General features: G+C 40.3%; 1 protein-coding gene across 1 annotated transcript; it reads right to left on the reverse strand.

Annotated features, from left to right (window-relative positions):
• Positions 1-1,145: 1,145 nt before the first annotated feature.
• Positions 1,146-12,341, reverse strand: LOC128603277 (phospholipase D1-like). The gene is made up of 15 exons (XM_053617589.1): positions 11,635-12,341; positions 11,187-11,426; positions 10,148-10,291; positions 9,685-9,768; positions 9,122-9,203; positions 8,878-8,988; positions 8,558-8,755; positions 8,320-8,437; positions 8,113-8,231; positions 7,368-7,547; positions 6,375-6,556; positions 5,932-5,981; positions 5,697-5,831; positions 1,543-1,696; positions 1,146-1,305 (listed from the first exon to the last, which is right to left on the reverse strand). The coding sequence occupies exons 1-15, from the start codon at positions 11,685-11,687 to the stop codon at positions 1,146-1,148; spliced, it is 2,010 nt and encodes a 669-aa protein (XP_053473564.1). The 5' UTR covers positions 11,688-12,341.
• Positions 12,342-21,061: the final 8,720 nt, after the last annotated feature.

The raw sequence follows: 21,061 nt of genomic DNA on the forward strand, positions 1-21,061 counted from the left end.
AGATGTGTGTGGTGTTCTGGCGGACCGTTTGGAGCACGGTGGAGAAGAGCTCTTCCTTCAGCACGCTGATTTCCTGTAAGGTGTGTATGCCCATCCCGGGGTGAGAGAACCTACACACAGACGGAGACACCTGCAGAGGGGCAATCCAAATAACAGTAGAAACACCTGTGTCTCGCTGTTACAGGAAAACAATCAATGGCACGGTGGTGTGATGAAGTGTAGATACGGTTACCACCCTGAAGATGATTTTTTTCCTAGAACACCACATCCTTAAGTGTTTTATTCTTCTTGAAGAACACGTCAAGTTCTTTTTTTAGCCCAAATTGTTACAGAGAGACAAAATCTCTGGATTTGAACATCCACGAGCGCGGAAATATACAGGAACTTAAAATGTTCTCCAAGGAGGACTTGATCCAAGATCCAACCTTGTTACATGTTTAAGGAAATAAGTAAATAAATAAAAGACTCAGCAATGTTATTAAGTCCAGGCGGGGCTTCATCAATTATGCTATAAAGGTAAAAAAGTAATACTTCTCTATGCATTCTCTTGCCAATACACAAAACCTGCCTCAAATCAGTTTCTGTGTGTGTGCATTCTTTTGACTGCTCATGCATGCATGACTCCTGTGTGCATGCTCTCATGAGTGTTCATAGGGCCCAACTGCTCTCACCCTCTGACACACACACACACACACACGCACACGTTGCACAAACAGTTCACCTTATTCTTCCTTACATTCAGCTATCTTCAAATGTCAGGTTATGTTTCAATTCTTTTTCTTATTCCAAGTTCCTACATAATTACCCTCAATAATGAAAGGGTGTCCGCTAGACCGCTATGTCCAGACTCTCTCAGGAAGCATCCCCTTTTTGCTGAATGCTTTAGGAAGCAGATTCTCCTCGCACAGGAAGTCCAGGGGGAAGTAGACGAGGATGCCGCAGATGGTGCGCACATCCTTAGCGGCCGTCTCCGGGTCGCTCTGGGCCAAAGTATCCATTTTGACGTGTTCCTGCAGCTCACGCAGACTGTGAATCGAGTTTGAAGGAAGGCACTGGAAAACCTGAGAGGAAGAGGAGGATGTTGTACCATAGAGTCCCCAATTTTTCAACAAATGGACTGTCTACATCGTTTTCTTTCATATTGTTCACGTCGTCAGCGAGGCCGCATACGTGTGCCTCGTACTCACTCTTTCATAGGTGGAGGTATTTTCATGGGCAGTTTTGTTCCACACCTCGTTGAAAAAATTATCGCTGACTGGGTCATCAATATTTATTGTGGGGTTGGAATCAGATCCCAGCAGGACCCTGAGAGAGAGAGACAGGCAGACAAATACAGAGAAAGAGACAAGAAGAAAGACAGACAGATACAGAGAGAGAGAGAGGAAAATTAATTAACAGGAGAGGAGGACACGCACAGGAAGCTCTGATGTAGTCAGCTGTGTGTGTGTTTGTGTGAATAATCTCATTGTTGTGCCTCAGAGTTTCAAAAACCTCAACACAGCAAACAATACCACCCACCCACCCACTCAGTCACTCACTCACCTGAAGCACTCCTTCCGCAAAGCGAGTGTGAGAGATCCAGCATTATACTCTCCTTCATTCATTCGGGACTGAACCTTCGCATTGTCCACCACCAGCACGGCCAGCTCACTGTCCCGATCTCCCATCATGCTTCTATCATTGATGTTTGCCGAACCTGACGGATGACGTTAGAGTGCTGTTTTCACAATTCTTGATTGGTCAGACAATGTGGCTTGATTTTCTACAAGCGCAACTCTGAAACTAGTTCTGACAGCAATTCATATCAGTTTCATATTAATAATCGTTAAAATTAATATATCATCATTTCTATCGTAACTAGGGATGCACCGAAATAATTCTTGGCCGAAGCCAAATATAATGAAAAACTTGGCCGAAAGCCGAACACGTTTTTTCGCATTTTTCCATTTATTTTGCCATTTTTTTCACCATTGCGTAAATTAAATAGTCAAAATGTACTTTTTACTATCTTGTCTTGCTTTTCAAAGAAAAAAAATCAACTACAAAAACTACAATTTCAAAATATTTATTTAACACTGAACATTTTTTTTTCATTTCAGCGGGCATAGGCTACTAACAAGGCACAATATAACTTTAAATAAATAAATGAGTAAAATAAAAATATTTTCATGTGGTCATCTTTGAGCCCCCCTTGAATAGCCAATGTTAGGTCTGTAACTGACTGCTGAAAGAATGGAACACTCTGTAGACTACAACCAAAAAGTGCATTAAAAAGTGCATTAAAAAGAGTGCAGAAAATGGTACTATTGGGTTATACACGGCTGATTACATTGGGGGTATATACCACTCGTGTCCCTGTACACCTCGCCGAGTATTAAAGTAGATATAGTATAGTTAGATACGTTGTTAATGTTATGTTCCTTGATAGATTTAGCTAGTTTAAACTATAGATTAGTTCATTTAGTCCCCACTGGTTAGTACTAGTTCATGTTTCTTGTTTTGTGTTGTGACCCTGTTTTCCATGACCGTGACCTTGCTTCCATGCTGTGCCCCGTTTATGCCTGTTTGCCAATCGCCTGACCCTTTGCCCGTCTTGACTACGTTTTTTGGATTACGATTTGGATTTGTCCGCCTGCCCATAAATAAGTATGTCTTTACCTGCTTCCGTACTCTACTCCCTTACATCTCGTGAAATGACAGAATACTCCGGAACAGCAACAAGACAAACGCACGTCCACAGTAAACAATGACTGCGTTTACATGGACAACAATAATCCACTCTTAATGTAATTATGACCATAATTTGATTAAGAAACTACCATGTAAACAGCAACCTTAATCTAATTATGGTCACAATCTTATTAAGCTCTAATCGAATTAAGATGTGTGGAGTACTCCTGTTTTAGTCGCATTATGGACGTGCATTACAGACATGTGAACACCTCAATCAATGAACGTCATGTGAGCGTTTTCACTGCATTTTGCGACAGGACACGATCACACACGGCTGTTTTACGTTTTACCGCGAACAAGAGAGTTCGGCTATGTCCCAAACTGCATACTTGCCTACTATAGGCCTGTAGTGGGGAAAAATACATGCATCTCGGCTACTACACAGTAGGTAAGTATGCGATTTGAGACGCAGCCCACGGCTTCAAGCGGTTGTCTATTTGCACGTACAGCATGACTAATAATTAACCGCACTTGAAGCGTTCATAAAAAATTAAATAAAAACACCCAAAACTGTATACGGTCCCATAACGAAGACGAACTGTATGTTGATAGGTGAAATTCTGGAGGGACGTCGGACGGCGTGGCGCGGTGACGTAATGACGCGGGCTCTTAATCTAATTATGATCAATAACATGTAAAACGGTAATACGACAGGAGTATTCTAAAAGCGACTCATGTATACACCTTAATCACATTATTACCTTACTTAGATTAAGGTCAATAATTAGATTATTGCTGTCCATGTAAACGTAGTCATTGTCACGGCTGTCAACATCCGAAGAGCATGTGCTCGCTGAGCACTTGTGCACATAGCTTGCGCATGCACACGCCCCCTCATCTCTCCGAGCACACTGCCGGAAGTGGAGGTCGTGGCATTCGTGACACACTCTGGTTGCTAGGCTATTTCGTCGCGTCATGAAACACGTCATTGCTCGGTCAAATTTATTCGGCCTTTTCACCGAACATTCGGTGCATCCCTAATAGTAACAGCTCAGTCACAGGGACATGGATGACAGGCGTGCCACGTAATCAAAGAAATGTAAACAAAAAAATTTATTTAGCAAAGAAAACAAACAAGTTTTGATGTTTTCAGGGAGGAGAAGTAAAAACAAACATTTTTGGAAGGAGTCTCCAGTGTGAGGGCTTTGGAACTTTGTGATAACTTGTTTTGTGAAATGTCCCACAACATAATGTGTAACTATAAATGGATAAATGCAGTGTCTGTGCCACAAGGGGGCCCCAGGGGGACTGGCCCAGACCGCTAGGTCACTGTGCCCCCTCACCTCTGGTAAGCACCCCACCCCCGAAATGCGATTTCAGCACCACGCCACTGTGGCCTCTTACTTCTTGAAATATTAATAATTAACTAAATATTGTTTTTTTTAAAACAATTTTGTAAAACAACTTCGTTTTACCATGAATACTGATTATGAATGAAGAATAGAAGTTCACAAAAAAAATTACTTCACTTCATGACATACAGTCATAATCAGCCAATTACATTCACATACAAAAATAGATTTAGTAAAGTGGTATTATTATTATTATTATTATTGTTGTAATAATTACTGGCTAAGGTAATATGAAATGTGAGCCTCTCGTTATACTACTCACAACCCAAAATTAACCAGCTGCCTCTACCTTTAATTACCCAGAGACGTCCAGGAAAGGAGTCTATCTACAATAAAATATGATACTTTTAATAACACTTGTTTCAAATTATTATTATTTTAGTTAGGTAGGTTCCCCCGACACATCGAGGCCCCCCTCATTCCGAATGCCCTGGAGCCAACCCTGGATAAATGTATGACGTTTTGTTGTGTGAGCAATATAAAAATAGTAATTGCTGTGGTATAAGAGGAATAAAACTGGAGAATAATTTGACTTACTTACCGCAATTTCCGGACTAAAAGCCGCTACTTTTTTCACACGCTTTGAACACTGCGGCTTAAACAATGATGCGGCTAATTTATGGATTTTTACGGGCCAACGAGCTTCATGCCGCCAAAACATTTAGCCTCGTCACATCGGACCGATGAAATTACCGAACAGGTCACAGTGGACCAGTGACGCTATTCGAATTAAATCAAACGCACTCACACTAAATTCTTCAGATCAGTCATTTTGCGCTTCATGCACACCCCCTCATCATGGAAAACACACGAAGAAATGCATATGATGCAGCTTTCAAGTTAAAGGCGATCGATCTGGCTGTCGAAGAAGGAAATAGCATGTGAAGAGCAACTTTTGCTCCAGTCTGCCAGCGGATCCAAACAGCGTGGAGCAGTGTCAAAAAATCTACTATCACCAACGGGTTTCGAAAGGCTGGACTGCTGCGTGATGAAGAGGACAGCACAAGCTCAAGGGCGAATTTGCCTCGAGACGTAAGTGACATCGAGAGCGACAACGAAAGAGAGACTGAGGAAGTGTGTGACGAAGTACCGGTCATTCTGAGGCTGTTCAATTCCGACACTGAAGACGACAACTTTAGTGGTTTTAGTGCACAGGAGGAAGATGAAGATAGCGATCAATGACTTTTCCTGGTAGACAACTGTATTTTTAATTTTTTTAACCAGCCGTGTTACAGGCACTGTTCGGAAAAAAGCATTTACGGTACGTATTTAATTAAAAGTTAAAAAAATCTTTCTGTGTAACATCTTTCTGTGTAAATATCTCATGTTACAACGTGGACACCTGCGGCTTATAGACAAGTGCGGCCTAAATGTACAAAAAAGTTTCTTTTTAAAGTTAGTGGATGCGGCTTATATTCAGGTGCGCTCAATAGTCTGAAAATTACGGTACTTACTAACACACTTTGTGGTTTAAACCCAAATTTCCAGAATAGACCACAAGATGGCAACTAAAGTAGTGTTTTCTTTACTGTCTTTACCGTAAGTGGTAAATTTAGGGACATTTAAATTAGAGACAAGGAATTTAACGACAGTCAACGTGAAAGGTCTCACCTATGATGTAGCAGAGGTCGTCAGCAATCAGCAATTTGCTGTGGACGTACACGAGTTCAGAGATGGGTTTGCCGTTGAGCTCAGAGTGTGTGCGCAGGCTACACACTGAGAAGTACTGCGTCCATTTATCCTCCACTGGAGCGCGAGAAGGAACCGTCATCATGACGATCACAATAAGCAATACTGATTATACTGATTATCAATACTGGCTGAGATTCGGAGAACACACACTTACTCTTTTTCTCAAGTCGCTTTATAATGGAGCCTTCTCCACGATTAATCGTACTGAACAAACAAAAAGAAAGAAACATAACGTCTTTGTTACCACCAGTACGAGGTTTATATGCACATAAAATTCACATGTCCCAACTTCTATGGAGTGTGTTGCAGTCATCAGATTTGAAATTAGTGTATTTTCAAAAATAAATAAAATTCACAAAGTAAAACATCAAATAATGTGTTAGTGTTTTCAATATAGTACATGGTGAACTGAATTTTCAAATTACTTTTTTTCCCATACTGTCCCAACTTTTTTTGGAAATTGGGGCTGTGAAAAAAGAAAGTAAAGTACAGAAAGAAAGTACAGAAAGAAAAGGAATAAAGTAGAGTATGAAAAGTACTGTACTGCAAAGAGAAAGAAGGCAGAAAGAAACAGAAAGAAAGAAAGAGTGTGTGTACCTGTACGTATAATGCATTATTGCGCACATGTTGGTGCTTCCTCCCTTACTGATGTCTCCCTTGACCCCAGGCAGTAGAGGAATCACCAGAAACACTCTGTACTTCTGCCCCTTCCTACACACACACACACACACACACACAAAAGCGTTAAATTTAGATGACTGCAAAGCAAATGGAAAAGCCTACATGTCCATACTCAGACACACACACACACGTACTCGTGTGCAAGCAGGATCCTGTCAACAATAGCATCTGTTATGCCTTTGCTCATCCCAGGAGTTTCATCAGCGGCAGAAGTTCCAGCAGTCTCATCAACGCTAATAAAGAACTGATTCTGAGGAGAACAAACACAACACTGTCAAGATACTTCTGTACATCAGTCCCAGTGAAGGAGACGTGTCTTCTGTACATCAGTGTACGTGAAAGTGTGTGTGAGTGTTACTTCATGTGTCCCGGCCGGTGAAGCACCAGGGGATGTGTGTGTGTATGTGTATTACCTGTATGTAAATGTAGTGCTGGCTGTTCGTGAAGGTTTCTACATACACCTTTTGTATAGAACATTCGGATGTCCCAGCTGACCACAAATCCATGGAGCCAAGCACCTGGGGATGTGTGTGTGTGTATTACCTCAATATATACGTAGTGCTGGCTGTTCTTGATGGTTTCTATGTATGCCTTTTGTATAGAACATTCGGATGTCCCAGCTGACCACAAACCCACGGAGCGAAGCACCTGACAATGGAGAACAAGAAAAAAAGAGAGAGACGATTAAATTTTCAAAAAGAGAAAGGGAAAAAGCAAGACTATCACTAAATTCTTTGCAAAGTAACTCTAAAAAAAAAAAAAAGGAAAGAAAATCCTTGTTCTTATTGGCTGAAAGTTAATTTCTCAGTCCCCCCTGTTCTAGATATTAGTTAGGTCATCTGAGGAGCTCAGTGTTAGTGTAACAGTGTAATTAGTGTTTAATTACTGAGGATATTAAAATATTTTTGGACACGTATCCAGTCTCGTGTGTCTGTCTGTGTGTGGGTGTCTGTCTGTGTATACCTGCACAGTTGCTTCGACCTTTCCAGGCTCGCCGGAAGGCTTATCGGAATCGGAGAAAGCAGCAGTATTGTGACTCTTCGGCAGCAGATAAGGGTAAATTGTGGCTTTAGACTTCATCTTAGAGTTCTGAAAAACAGACACACACACAGCATTCCGTCATTAAAACCCTAGTGCATATGTAATACTAGGCTTCATTAACCCATGGATCAATTAAAAAAGTTACACATAGGCCCAGAAACTGTCATAAAAATATTATATATTAATATTTGTGTCAGGTCACAGCAAACCAGTGACTACCTTTCCCATCCAGCACTGCGGTCTACAAACATGGCAAAAACAAACCTGAGAAAATACTACACAATGTTTTGAATCTTTGTCTACAAAATAAAAGCCTATTAAAACAGAATGCATGATTTTATGCTTAAATGTCACGGAGATTAAATATTGCCTATTGAACAGGTTTCAATGGGGACATTTTTGTCCTTAAGGTCCTGAGTGTAACTATTTTGTGTACCTAGTTTAAAATAGATTTCTGAAAGCAAATGAGAGTGAAATATAAAAACTCCAATAAAAACACACACCTTTTGCAAATTTTATGTTGTTTGCATTAACACAGAAAATGATTTTAAAAAAAGAAAAGAAAAAGACAAACGTCCATAGGGACGCACAAGGATTAAGCTTGACCTCTGACCTTAGTGAAATTCCAGCGCTGAATAAAGTGGCGCGAGAGGTCCCTGGCTGCCTTCCCATGGACCATGGCTCCGAGGTCACGCCACGGGATGCGCGGCACCACCGTCCGGTCCACGATATCTGAGTGAGAGAATACATTACTACTGCAACTACAATACATATACTCCTGCATGCATGCTAGCACAACTCAAATAGTGCTTGGTGGTACCTTCAAAAGGTTTGTCCATCTGTGTCCAGTCCTTCATGAAGAAGTTGTTGTAGTCCTTTCCTAACCACAACAGTGTGTTTTGATTATCCGCTCCGCCAGCGACAGCCTTCCTTTTAGTCTAGAGAGAGAGAGAAAGAGAGATTCACAATACAAAACAGAGCATATACTATAATCCATGATATGTAAATAATATATCAGGTTATAAGTAGTTATATAAGTAATTCCTTGTCATAGCCACCTTTGGAACTGAACATGCACCCTGAATATCTGTGCCCGATACTAAGACGTCAGTTAGCCTGTAATTACTGTCGTCCCATCTGCCGAAAGCAAGGTCCAGCCCGCCCATGAAGGCCATTGATTGATCGATAGCCACCAACTTTTCATGGTGGGACCACAGGAAGACTCTGGAGGTCACATGGTTGGGATAACGCATAACCTAGGCAACAGCAAGACAAACAATCATAAATTACCATCACTACAAACAAATAAACGAACAAGAGGGATTAATTCGTAAAAAAGTCTTAGTATAGTGTAGTGTGTTTTGTGCAGGGTTCACACCTTGATGTTATTGTGCAGGTCCATCAAGGTTCTCTTACTGTACTTGCTGTCAGTGCTGACGGTAAATGGAACCTCTTTGTACAACAGTAGATAAACCTTTACACCTGCCTCCTGAAAACACAGACACACATACACACACACACTATGAGGGAAGAAATCAAAAGGAAACTCTCCATTCACTGTCTCATTATTGATTTGCTCATGTTCTTATCTGTGTGCTGAAAAGCACAAATCTGCTGCTTACGGCCTTGCGTTTGAGGATCTGTTCAAGACGCCATTGGTTATTCTGTGCTGGACGCTCCTTGAGGAAAATTTCGGGACTTAACCTGAGAGAACAGGGAGAGAGGACGAACACAAAACAGCAATTAATCCCCAGACCGCAAAGCTCACAACGCAGAGTCAGATCTCAATGTTCAGGAATTTAAACCAATTAAAAACTGGACAGGACAAAAACGTAAAAACCCCAAAAGCTGTGAAGATAAGATAAGGAGTCCAAGATAAATCAATATAACTGGAACGATCTAGATTCATAAATGTAATAGAAGGTGCACACAAAATACACAGGAGGTCCAAGCTATCAGCAGCATGTCTACAATGGAAATCTACTTTCCAACAGTAATAATAAGCCACTTGCCACGTGACTTATACTGACATTTAATTTTCCAGGTCTGACGGAGTAAGTAGAATCTGTTCTGTAACAAACATCAGCACTGAACTATGGCAACAATAACAGCACAAAAACTAAACTAGAGTCTATTAACATGCGCCACTCTAAACTGGCACTGTGTGCATTGTGTGCGTACTGACCACCAATCAGTGATGAAGATCTCCTCCTTTGCGTTCTCCAACGCATCCGCCAGGTCCGCAAAATACCCACTCCCGTTCACGTACCTGTCAATCAAATCCGTCAGTCGCTCACTCCATCTTTAACAATGTCACTGAAAGAAACTAAACTCTTCTGCATCTCAACACCAAGAGAGAATGTGGCTACGCTGCAGATGCACAACGGCATGTAGTATGTACTGTATATATTTACTATAAAAAAAACAAGGTTTTTCTATACTGTAGTTTTTCTCTGGATTACATCACTGTAAACCAAATCATATATGCACATATACCTGTACACTGAAGCATGCGCTTAATTAAAGCTACAATTATAATTAAAAGTATACACGTACATGCTTATACCTGTTTGCGTGTCTGTCGTATAGATATGAAGCGATAAGTATAGTATAAATTATAATAAAAGGAGCATGCTAAGGAGATGTACCATTTGGTATCCGAGTTGGGTCTAGGAGGGGCGAAGCAGCCAAGGTGGCGAGTCTTGAAAAAATCACAATCTAGAGACAGACGCTGTATCTCCTCCTTCCACCATCGGGCCTGCCTGTAACTACTACATTTAATGGTCAGTTCACTGTGACCGACCACACACACACACACACACACACACACACACACACACAAACGTTAGCTTCCCAAAAACTACTGGAACAATTCTTCATCGATATGATTGCTACATGCTGTAATTTCAATGTCGTATGTGAGATTCTGTAAAAAAACAGTATTAAAAACAGTATAAAAGTAATGTGGTTGGGAGCGTGTTAAAAACAAAACATCATATACTATGTATATGCTCGTAGCTGTGGAATGTCCATAAAACAAGTTAGTTTTCACCAGCCTCACTATTTTCAAAAAAAAAAAATTCTACCTTGTTTCTGCGAAGTAGACTGCCCAGTCACATTACGCATACATTCTGCAGATGTTGTTACACCCAGATGTCACTCTCACTGTCTTTTACAGCAAGCTACTATGATAAGAGAACTGCAGAAATCACCCAAAAACAAATTTTAAAAACCCCTGCAAAACTTCACTCACGGAGCAGACCACGTATCTAAGGTAGGTATGGTAGACATGGAAAACAGATACTGCTACGCACCTAGCTTTTCAACTTTTCTGCAACTCAATTTTGCGACAAGTGTGTCACATGTGTACAAATGAGCAATGGCAACGTTCCGAACATTCGGCCTGACACCTAGCGCACCCTTCACCTCTGCTCAAGGATATAGCTATTGTTTAGTAATAGTTGGCATGTTTTCAAAATTCCCTGAATGTGTCCCATGCACGAGACAGTTGGGTTCAAGCACTACCATTAGTGCTCATGTACATAATACGAAGAGCAAACAGACAAACGGGACCGAGTCTACTGGACGTTTTGACTGATCTCCCAATTAGGAGAAAGTTAGGAAGAAGTAAGAAAGTTAACAAGTGTTGGCAACGATTTCTCCTTTTACAGATGAATTCCACCATACCTGCTGGCATTCTTGATGCACATGATGACTGGACAGTTTTCTTCTAAAACTTGCAGTACATTGTTCATCCTCCTCGCTTCCATAGAAACGTGAAGCTCAGGGTTGATCTTTTTCTCCTCCACTAGAATCTGTAATTCGGGGTTGATCCGGTCTTCGCTCAAAAGATCCTGTGTCTGCTCCTCCTCAAGCTGGACATTCAACTCCGGGTCAAAAAGCATGACGTGCAGGACCTTATGATCTCTGCGTTCAGAACGAACCAATCATTAATAAGTGGTTAATTAGCTGAATTATAGAAAATGGGGAAATTAATGACAAGTCTGTTAAAGCATTAAAGTTATTGAATTATTTCATCTTCAATGTACAGCCTTTCACACAGAGAGAGACTGCATCGTGCGCAAAGATCAAAGCAGCTGAGACTTTTACTGATTGGAGAGAAAGAGATACAGACCTGGACATATACAGTAGAAAAGAGTCCTTAACCACAAGCCAGCATTCCATCATCTGACGTGAGTGACGGAAAGGGTTCACCAAAATAAATCCCTCCCTGTGAGAGAGATTTGAGAAAGCTAAGAATTCAGCCTGTTGCTTACTTATAGACACCCCCTAATACACAAACACGCACACACACACACACACACACAGGTACTCACGGCCCTTTGGGTCCAAGATCTTCAATAAAGGACAGAGGACTGATGCCGAGGAACTCCATCTGAAAGCATACGTATGCAAGTACATTTTGCATTGTGTGTTTGCATTTGCAATCAGCCACAAAAAAAGTGTAAAGAGATATATGCTCTAGTGGCCAAACATGTTATACAAGTTGTGTGTGTGTGTGTGTTCACCATGCCACTGTAGCTTTCGAGTAAGTTCTTCAGAAAGATCGTAATGTCACCTTTCAGGTAACTCTGTAGCACGCACACAAAATTGCAAACCACGTGCAAACACATGTTAATGCTAAATACAGATGCATGGTTAAGGATCTTTAACTAAAATCATAGACAAATCGTTATTATAATTCATATACAATTACTAATACGTTAATACATAATTAGTGTGTGTGTACCAGTTTCTCCGTTCTCCTGGTGCTGTCAGAGGACATATCAGCCATTTGCTCCGTCTTCTGCTTTTTGCATGAGCCATTTTGATATTGAAACAGCCTTTTTATGTTCCAGGAGAACTGACCGTGTGTCAGGTGCGCCGTCATCAGGTACGTATCCTGCACATATATAAAACACAATGAGCATTTGGCTTTTTTCTTCTTTTTTGCAAAATCACATTACAATTGCACATTACTAATTACATATTATACAGAATTGTTCAAAAGTCTAGGCATAGATGTATATGTCTACTACATTGCTCAGTGTGTAGAAAAATCACTATATATATATATATATATATATATATATATATATATATATATATAAAATAAAAGACCACTGTAGAACTTACTATTTATAGGCATGTATTGAGTAAAATTCAAGACTTGTGTTAGATATGTTGAACTGTGTTCCTGACTCTCCTAATGGCATTGTGTGGTTTATATCTGTCATAAATAACACCAACAAAGCCCTAATAATCAGTAGAATTGACTGTTGAATTATGCTTCTCCCCACAGCTCTGTAGTTAATACAAGATGCTCTCCCACAGCAGCAACAGGATAGATAATGGAGCCAGTTCACAACTTGTGCACTGTTATTCGTTTTAATTCTGCCTCCCTGGTTTAGCACCAGGTTTTCCAAATTTCACAACACTAATTGATAAAAATTTTGCTGAAGTATTTTACTTATATTTACTTCACAGTTTGGCTGAATTCTTAAATCTCATTTCTCCAAAGCCGTTTATACCAGTTTAAAAAAAAAAAAAAACGAAAAATGGCATTATCATTATACAGTACATACCTCGTCGATAAACTCGATGTGTGTCACTCTGAAGGTCAGTGGAGTGTTAGCAATATGCCAACACTCATCGCTTTTGTTGGAATACGCCATGAAAATGAGGAAAAACACAGAAAAAAAAATCACGTCCTTTGAACAAAATGATTTTTCGCTTTTGAATGGGTCAGTTTAAAACGATGCTTATATACCGTTAAAAAAGTTCTAGAATGTTCTGGGCTTAACCACGCACTTTGGGGGTGGTTGTGTCCCCCCAATATTGTGGAAATACCAATCTGTCCCCCCAATATACAGTAAAAAATATTTACTATATGTCCCCTTTTAATGAACCCTGCCAACGGATCTGTCTTTTCTTCATCTATTCTATTTATTTATGTCTATAGCTTCTTAATATATTTCCGTTTGTTAAGGAAAATAAGTGTGTGTCCCCCACCTCCAATTGTACACTTGGTAGCGCCCATAATCAACGCTAGTTGATCGGTGATATATTAGCTGTAAGAAATGGAGACAGCATCCAAGTGTAGAAAAGTGCAGCAGAACATACGGGCTTTTATTCAGACACTCAGTAACTAGATACCTAAATAGTAGGTGACCTTAGATTCGTGTAGAAGGCATCATACCATGGCTTGGTTTGTTCTTAAGAACGTCAATGAACTGTTGATATTTTCACACCCATGAAGTAGGCTAGGCTAACGTCAGTTCCAGTTATTGACCATTAACGGTACATTCACGTGCACATCCTCCCGCCGAGTTCGTTGCCCCCCCCCCCCCCCCCCCCCCCCCATGTCCATACCATGGTTACGCCCTTGGTCTTGGCAATCTTCTTATAGCCTAGGCTATCTTTATGTATAGCAACAATTCTTTTTTTTCAGATCCTCAGACAGTTCTTTGCCATGAGGTGCCATATTGAACTTCCAGGGATCAGTATGAGGACCTGCGTGAAGTTGGCCCCCCACCAACACAAAACGTCGGCAGAATAGTCTCAATTGTTTGTGCTTCGTTTGTGCTGTAAAAAAAATAGTTTCTGCTGCTTTGGTTCTGGAGATATTAAAAGAATATTTATAGGTCATCCTGAGAGCAGCCCCCCATGCTCCAGGTTCACTCCGAAAAGGTGACATCACCGCACCATAATTCAATGCCTAATATCTTCACGTAACTTCACGCAGGTGTATGAGGGAGTGTGAGAGCAATGACCAAATTTAACACACCTGCTCCCAATTCACACCTGAGACCTTGTAACACTAACAAGTGACATAGCACGGGAGGGAAAATGGCTAATTGGGCTCAATTTGGACCTTTTCACTTAGGGGTGTACTCACTTTTGTTGCCAGCGGTTTAGACATTAATGGCTGTGTGTTGAGTTATTTTGAGGGGACAGCAAATTTACACTGTTACACAAGCTGTACATTCACTACTTTACATTGTAGTAAAGTGTCATTTCTTCAGTGCTGTCACATGAAAAGATATAATCAAATATTTACAAAAATGTGAGGGGTATACTCACTTATGTGAGATACTGTATACATTAACATTAAGTTAACCTTTTTTGAACTGAAGGGAAAGGGAACTGAAGGGAAAGGGAATTCAGAAAAGTCTGCTAGATGAGATTTAAGACCAACCTTGACGGTTTCTTTATTTTTAATATTTTCGACAGTAAGGTTTTGTCTGTCGCAGTGTCGCCATGCTTCAGGGCACAGAATGATGACGCCATGCTTCAGCAGCTCCTGAGCCGATCATATCTCTTCCACAGCCGGGCCAATGACAGCACAAACCTGACTCTCTTCATCTCCTAGTCTAATTTTGGTGAACCCCCCAGGTGATAATGCTACCACAAACAAGAACAACATGTAAATATTCTATCAAATATAAAGACACTAAATTATGCATGTAGAACTAAATAAGCACCTATTTTGATAGGTTGCTCATCGCCAGGTTCACTCCTTCGGCGTTTGTACACTTCCAGAATTGTGCAAGCACATTGGAGAACATGTCACTCATCTACACGTTCTCCTCCACCCACTCAGCCAGAATGGCGTCGCCTGCAAGCAAGATTATGTAATGTATGTGATGTACTGTCTTATGTGCAAATATGTTTTGTAACATAACTTTCCAGAGTAAAATAAAGATACCTGTGTGATGCACTACGTAACCGCCTGCAGCATGGATACCTGTAGTGTAGTTCAAACAGACATTACAATCTGCTCAGTTCAAAATGTACTAAGAAATTAGTGCAGGGCAAAAATTCATAACTTACATGCAGCTAGTTCTGCAGACCTGTGGTTGCATAGCCATGGCCAGCGTTCTGTAAAAGAAAAATGACAAGAATAAGAAAACAAGAGTACTCCAGCAAAATACATTTAGTGCAAAAAACACAGAGTCTAAAATTAATTTGTCTAAAATGGTGGTATTTTCCTGTTAACTAAATAATAGGATAAATCTACCATCCACTGCACTTACTGAAATTAGCACCTGTTATTGGCCATTTTTAGGTGCTATAATATCAAATTACTACTTATATTCAAATATAAATTTACATTCAAATTATTCAAAAAAATATTCAAAAAGTACCAAGATGAGACTATAGGGTGAATTATGTGACCAAGTAAAAAACCCTGGTCTGGTCAAACTTTTAAAGAACATACAACTGACTACGCCTGCGCCACAAATATAAGGTATCATATGGATATGAATAATTAGTTAAGGCAATGGAGATTGGTTTGTTTCTAGAAAGGAAAGGTGAATGCCTAGGGATAATTTTATTTGTATGTATAATTCAGACCCTCTGCATACTATCTCACTTTATTGTTTCAATAAAGTTCATTTACTTTTTGACATCTACAAACCCCCTGTCTCTGAAGGTTTTTGACTTAGGCTGGAGAAAGATTGTTTTAAAAATTGTTTCATAAATTGGTGACCCTGATGTGATTAGTTTAGGAGAAAAAGAGGCAGACTCGGCCGGTGAGGCTGACCCTAGAGAAGCCGTGCAAGCGTGGCTACTCATTTTAAGGTAAGCAGTCTTCTGCTTTTTTGCTGAGCACTCGCACACTCTGGCTCCTGTACGCGCGCCCTCCAGCTTTCTGTCCACGTCGCACGCAGCAGCGCTGTCTATATATATATATATAATGTATATTAGGGATGCATGGCAACCGAAATTATTCAGCTTGGCCCTAATAGAAGAATTGTATAGAATGTCTTTGTATGCTGTAGCTTCACTGGAACTAAGAAGCCCAAACCTGTTCCAGCATGATGATGCTCATGTGCACGAAGCGAGCTCCATGAAGTCGTGGTGTTCAGGTTAAGTGTTTGGGTTGGACTGAGTCGTGACCTCAACCCCACTGAGCACCTATGGGATGAACTGGAACTGGAGCTTCTCGACATCCCGACATCATCAGCGCCTGATCTCAAACTCACGAATGCTCTTATAGCTGAACGATCACAAATCCCCACAGCCACACACTCCAGAATCTATTGGAAAGCCTTCCCAGAAGACTGGAGTGCATTATAACAGTAAAGCGGGTAATAAATCTGGAATGAGCTACTGGAGAATACATATGGTGTGATGGTGAGACGCCTCCAAACGTTTCGCCTTTATAGCATAATTGATGAAGCCCCGCCTGGACTTAATAACATTGCTGAGTCTTTTATTTATTTACTTATTTCCTTAAACATGTAACAAGGTTGGATCTTGGATCAAGTCCTCCTTGGAGAACATTTTAAGTTCCTGTATATTTCCGTGCTCGTGGATGTTCAAATCCAGAGATTTTGTCTCTCTGTAACAATTTGGGCTAAAAAAAAAAAAGAACTTGACGTGTTCTTCAAGAAGAATAAAACACTTAAGGATGTGGTGTTCTAGGAAAAAAATCATCTTCAGGGTGGTAACCGTATCTACACTTCATCACACCACCGTGCCATTGATTGTTTTCCTGTAACAGCGAGACACAGGTGTTTCTACTGTTATTTGGATTGTCCCTCTGCAGGTGTCTCCGTCTGTGTGTAGGTTCTCTCACCCCGGGATGGGCATACACACCTTACAGGAAATCAGCGTGCTGAAGGAAGAGCTCTTCTCCACCGTGCTCCAAACGGTCCGCCAGAACACCACACACATCTACGGCCTGTAAACCCCTCCTCCTCCACCTTTAAACTTAATAACCTGTGTACGGTAATGTTTTGGCTGGTTAATGAAGCCATAGAGCTTTTTTAAAGTGAGAATGTTCTACTCAATAATTCATCTTTTTTTTATTATTAAAATTGTTCAAATTGTAGATTAATTATAGGCGACTTATTTTTGAGTTATTTTTGAGTTACTTTTGAGTTAGATTTGGATTTACTCGCATTCCAGATTTACAACATTGGCTTTAGAAGGGATGCGTAGGGATGGATCTAGCTAGTTTCTTCATTTAAGGTTTTTAAAAAGGTCTGTTGTTGTTTTCCCTCTGTGTTTTTGGGGGAGTGAATACAGAACCTGGCAACCCTGCACGCAGAACTTTAAAATATGAAGTTCGTAAACATGGACACCTAATGCAGGACAGAAAAATCCTTTTTTTTCATTTCTTTTTTTGTGTACACATAAACGTGTTGTGAACAGTAAGAAACTCTGTACACTGACAAGATTGCTATATTGTCATTTTATTCACATTTCACAGTTTGTTTTAATCATTTGAGAGGTTATGAATCAGGAATCATTTAAGTTCAAATGCTGTTAGTTTGAAACAAACTGAAACAAATGGAAAAACAAGGAAGTGTGACTTCACTGTGTCAGTATGAGTTCTTATGAGTGTATGTGTGAGGGAGAGATCAGAACCCACGCACGCTGGTTGGTGGATCACCCAGGACATCCAGTAACATCCTCTGTAGCACAGGACCATAATCCTCGTATTCTGTGTCACTGAGAGACCCGGCCAGCTGGAACGGTGCGTAAGGACACCTGCACAGCTGTAAGGACAATTCCCACTGATCAGTTCACAAGGTTAAACCCAGGGGAAGAAACGCAAATGTCCGCATGGCCTGAGAATTCTGGTCTCCGCTCGAGATGCTCGTGATATTTTATAATCAATTATAGTTTAGTTCTTTTTTTAAAAGTAAATACTTCACACAGCTCTGAAGGCGCTGTTTGTTTGTCCCGAAAGATCCATATCTGACCTCTCGCTCACGCCTGCGTGACTTATTTGTCGGGATCCCAGTCCAGATGCACGTCTCTAGATGTCCTGTGAATCTTTCTAATAGTGGCCTCGTATTTGTATCTGTATTCAGATGTACATGTTTATAACACAGAGATACGGTTTTCCTTTTATCCATTCAAAAACCATGGGGGTGCAAACTTTTGCACGCAGCTGTAGCTCTCTATGTACCATAGTTAATTCGTTCATTCAACTTTGATGAACGCTAATGTAATACTTATGATATTAAGCATCATAATTCCCACCTAGTGTCACCCTTTACAGGAGGATTTCAGTGTTCTATGTCATACAATTCAAAAGATATTGAAATTTTCAAGACGTTTAAAAAAAAAAATTCATTTTGAGCTGCTTTTCTGCTCACCGTGGTTGTAAAGAGTAATTATTTAACACTACATCCAAAGTTCAGAGGTTCTCAGAGGTGCATCATTACTATCATCCAGTTCACACGGCACTGATCTCTTCATCTTCTTCAAACGTGTCACTTTGTAGACGCTTCCTAACTCACACCACATTCTCAAGCTGACTTTATCTCAGTGTACGTTTACACGTCCAGTGTTTTTATTAGGTTGAGGGTTTGAGCAGCACTGAAGTAAGCAGAACGTCATTTATTTACTTCTTCCTTTTATTTCTCGCCTGAACGTTCACATACCATGATCTTCTCCTTGGAAGAAAGAGGAGCCTCGAGTTCAGCTGCAGTCCTCCATCCCATCCGTGGTGGCTTTCAGTCTCCACGATTCTAAACAGACACACACACACACATACGCATCCCTACTGACTGAAACACTTTATCATCTGTAAATAGAACTGCTGATATAAACACACAAACAAGTGTTCAACTGTTTGTCTTTCTGTCCTTATGAGGACCTGTCACTGACTTTAACTGATTCTGTAATTGAATCTAACACTAACCTTAATTCCACTAACCAAAAGAAAACCTTTTGGTTTTTTGTTTTTTAAATAAAAGTTACAGTTTTTCTCAGTTTTCGGGGACCAGCCAAATGTCCCCACAATATCAAAACTGTAAGATATTACTATCTGTTACTATTACTATTGTGGGGACATCTGGTCCCTAGCAAAACATAAAAGCATGCCTACACACACACACACACACACACACACACACACACACACTCACACCTGTGGTTTTTGGGTTGGACTGAAGAAGCTGGAGCCACACATCACAGTTTCAGCTCACAAAGAAAAAGCAGAGAGGAGCAACATCATGTAACCAACACGACCGTGACCCAGCATGGTGAGCATCTCTCTCTCTCTCTCTCTCTCTCTCTCTCTCTCTCTCTCTCTCACACACACACACACACACACACACTCAGGATCTGGAGTAAACGGGGCAGAAAACCAGCAGCATTTAATAAAGTTGTTTTTTTTTTTTTTTAAATCATCTGAGGATCATGGATAAGAACCATTTAGGTAATTCAAAATAAGCTACAAGTGCATCAGGCACTTCATTGTTCTAATACATACAGACCCCATACAGACAAACCATGGATCCAGCTGTACATCTGACTTAAAGTGTGTGTGTGTGTGTGTGTAAGTAATAATTTGCTCCACTTCATTGTTATTATGATCATCAATGAGACGTTGTGATATAATACATTACTCAACACTAATAGTTTCACGGTTGAGCTGTTGATAAATATCAGATTTCAGTCCTCACATCTAATATCACGACCGCTGAAAATATATATCAACGTACACATATATACGGCACAAGAACCTAGAACTATCTACACAGATTGTAGCACACTGAACTGACCTTACTACATCTGCTATATATTTCTGTTTCTCCTGAAACATTGTGTACTATACTGAATTTTATATACTGAATAAAATCATACACACACACACACACACACACACACACTCACACTTTTGTAAACTTGATGTCCTTACCTAGAGGCAGGTACTGTCAGGACGGCGTTATGAGTAAGTCTGATCCACTCACGCCTCTTACATATGCTGAAGCTGATCATCTCTGAGACTAAAGCGAGAAGATGAGTGTGTAGAAAAACAAACATTTTAGAGAATCCCAACCTCTTCAAAAAAGAAAAGACATTGCAGATTTTCCCACGGCACCTGAACATCTGCTCTGCAATAGTTTCGCTGACTTCTTGACGACCGAATCTCAGATCCGTCTGAGTCAGCACGAATTGCAGATACACAAACATGATGGTGGTAGGTCATATCTCTGGCAGGTCAGGATTGGGGGCTTCCCTTTGCTGATTTGCTTGTATCTAATGGAAGAAAAATAAATAACTCCGTCCCATTCTCCATGTACACTTCTGGCGTTAGTGCAGTCGGAACACGAAGCAAACACCAAGGTCCACTCTGACCAAGAATATGTACTGTACGACCATCTAACATACTAATTCTGATACATTATTGTCTCAAATAGTACTCACCTTGTTGCAGGCTGTTTGAATCATAAAGCGACGGATGAAGGCTTCTCTCTCCTCATGTGTTATTAGGTATGTTATTGGGTTTTCTAAAGAAATAAAACATGTAAATTGATTTATGTAACAATAGAAATGTACGTATTAAAAGCTGTGTGAAAAAAGTGCCTTACTCATCATATGAATGTCAGTGTTGTAATGGTGCAGGTCATCCACTGAGATACTTTGCTGTTCCGTGCTGCATCGCACAAAAAAAAACACAATTCTATTATTTATATACAGCGACTGATCACTGATTTATATCACACTTTTGCTTCAGTAATCACTCCGTGAGTTTGTGGGGTAAAACATTTTATAATCTCTTTATTTTTTCACACCACCTTAAAGCATCTTAG

This window comes from Ictalurus furcatus, chromosome 28 (assembly GCF_023375685.1).
Source record: "Ictalurus furcatus strain D&B chromosome 28, Billie_1.0, whole genome shotgun sequence".
NCBI lineage: Eukaryota > Metazoa > Chordata > Actinopteri > Siluriformes > Ictaluridae > Ictalurus > Ictalurus furcatus.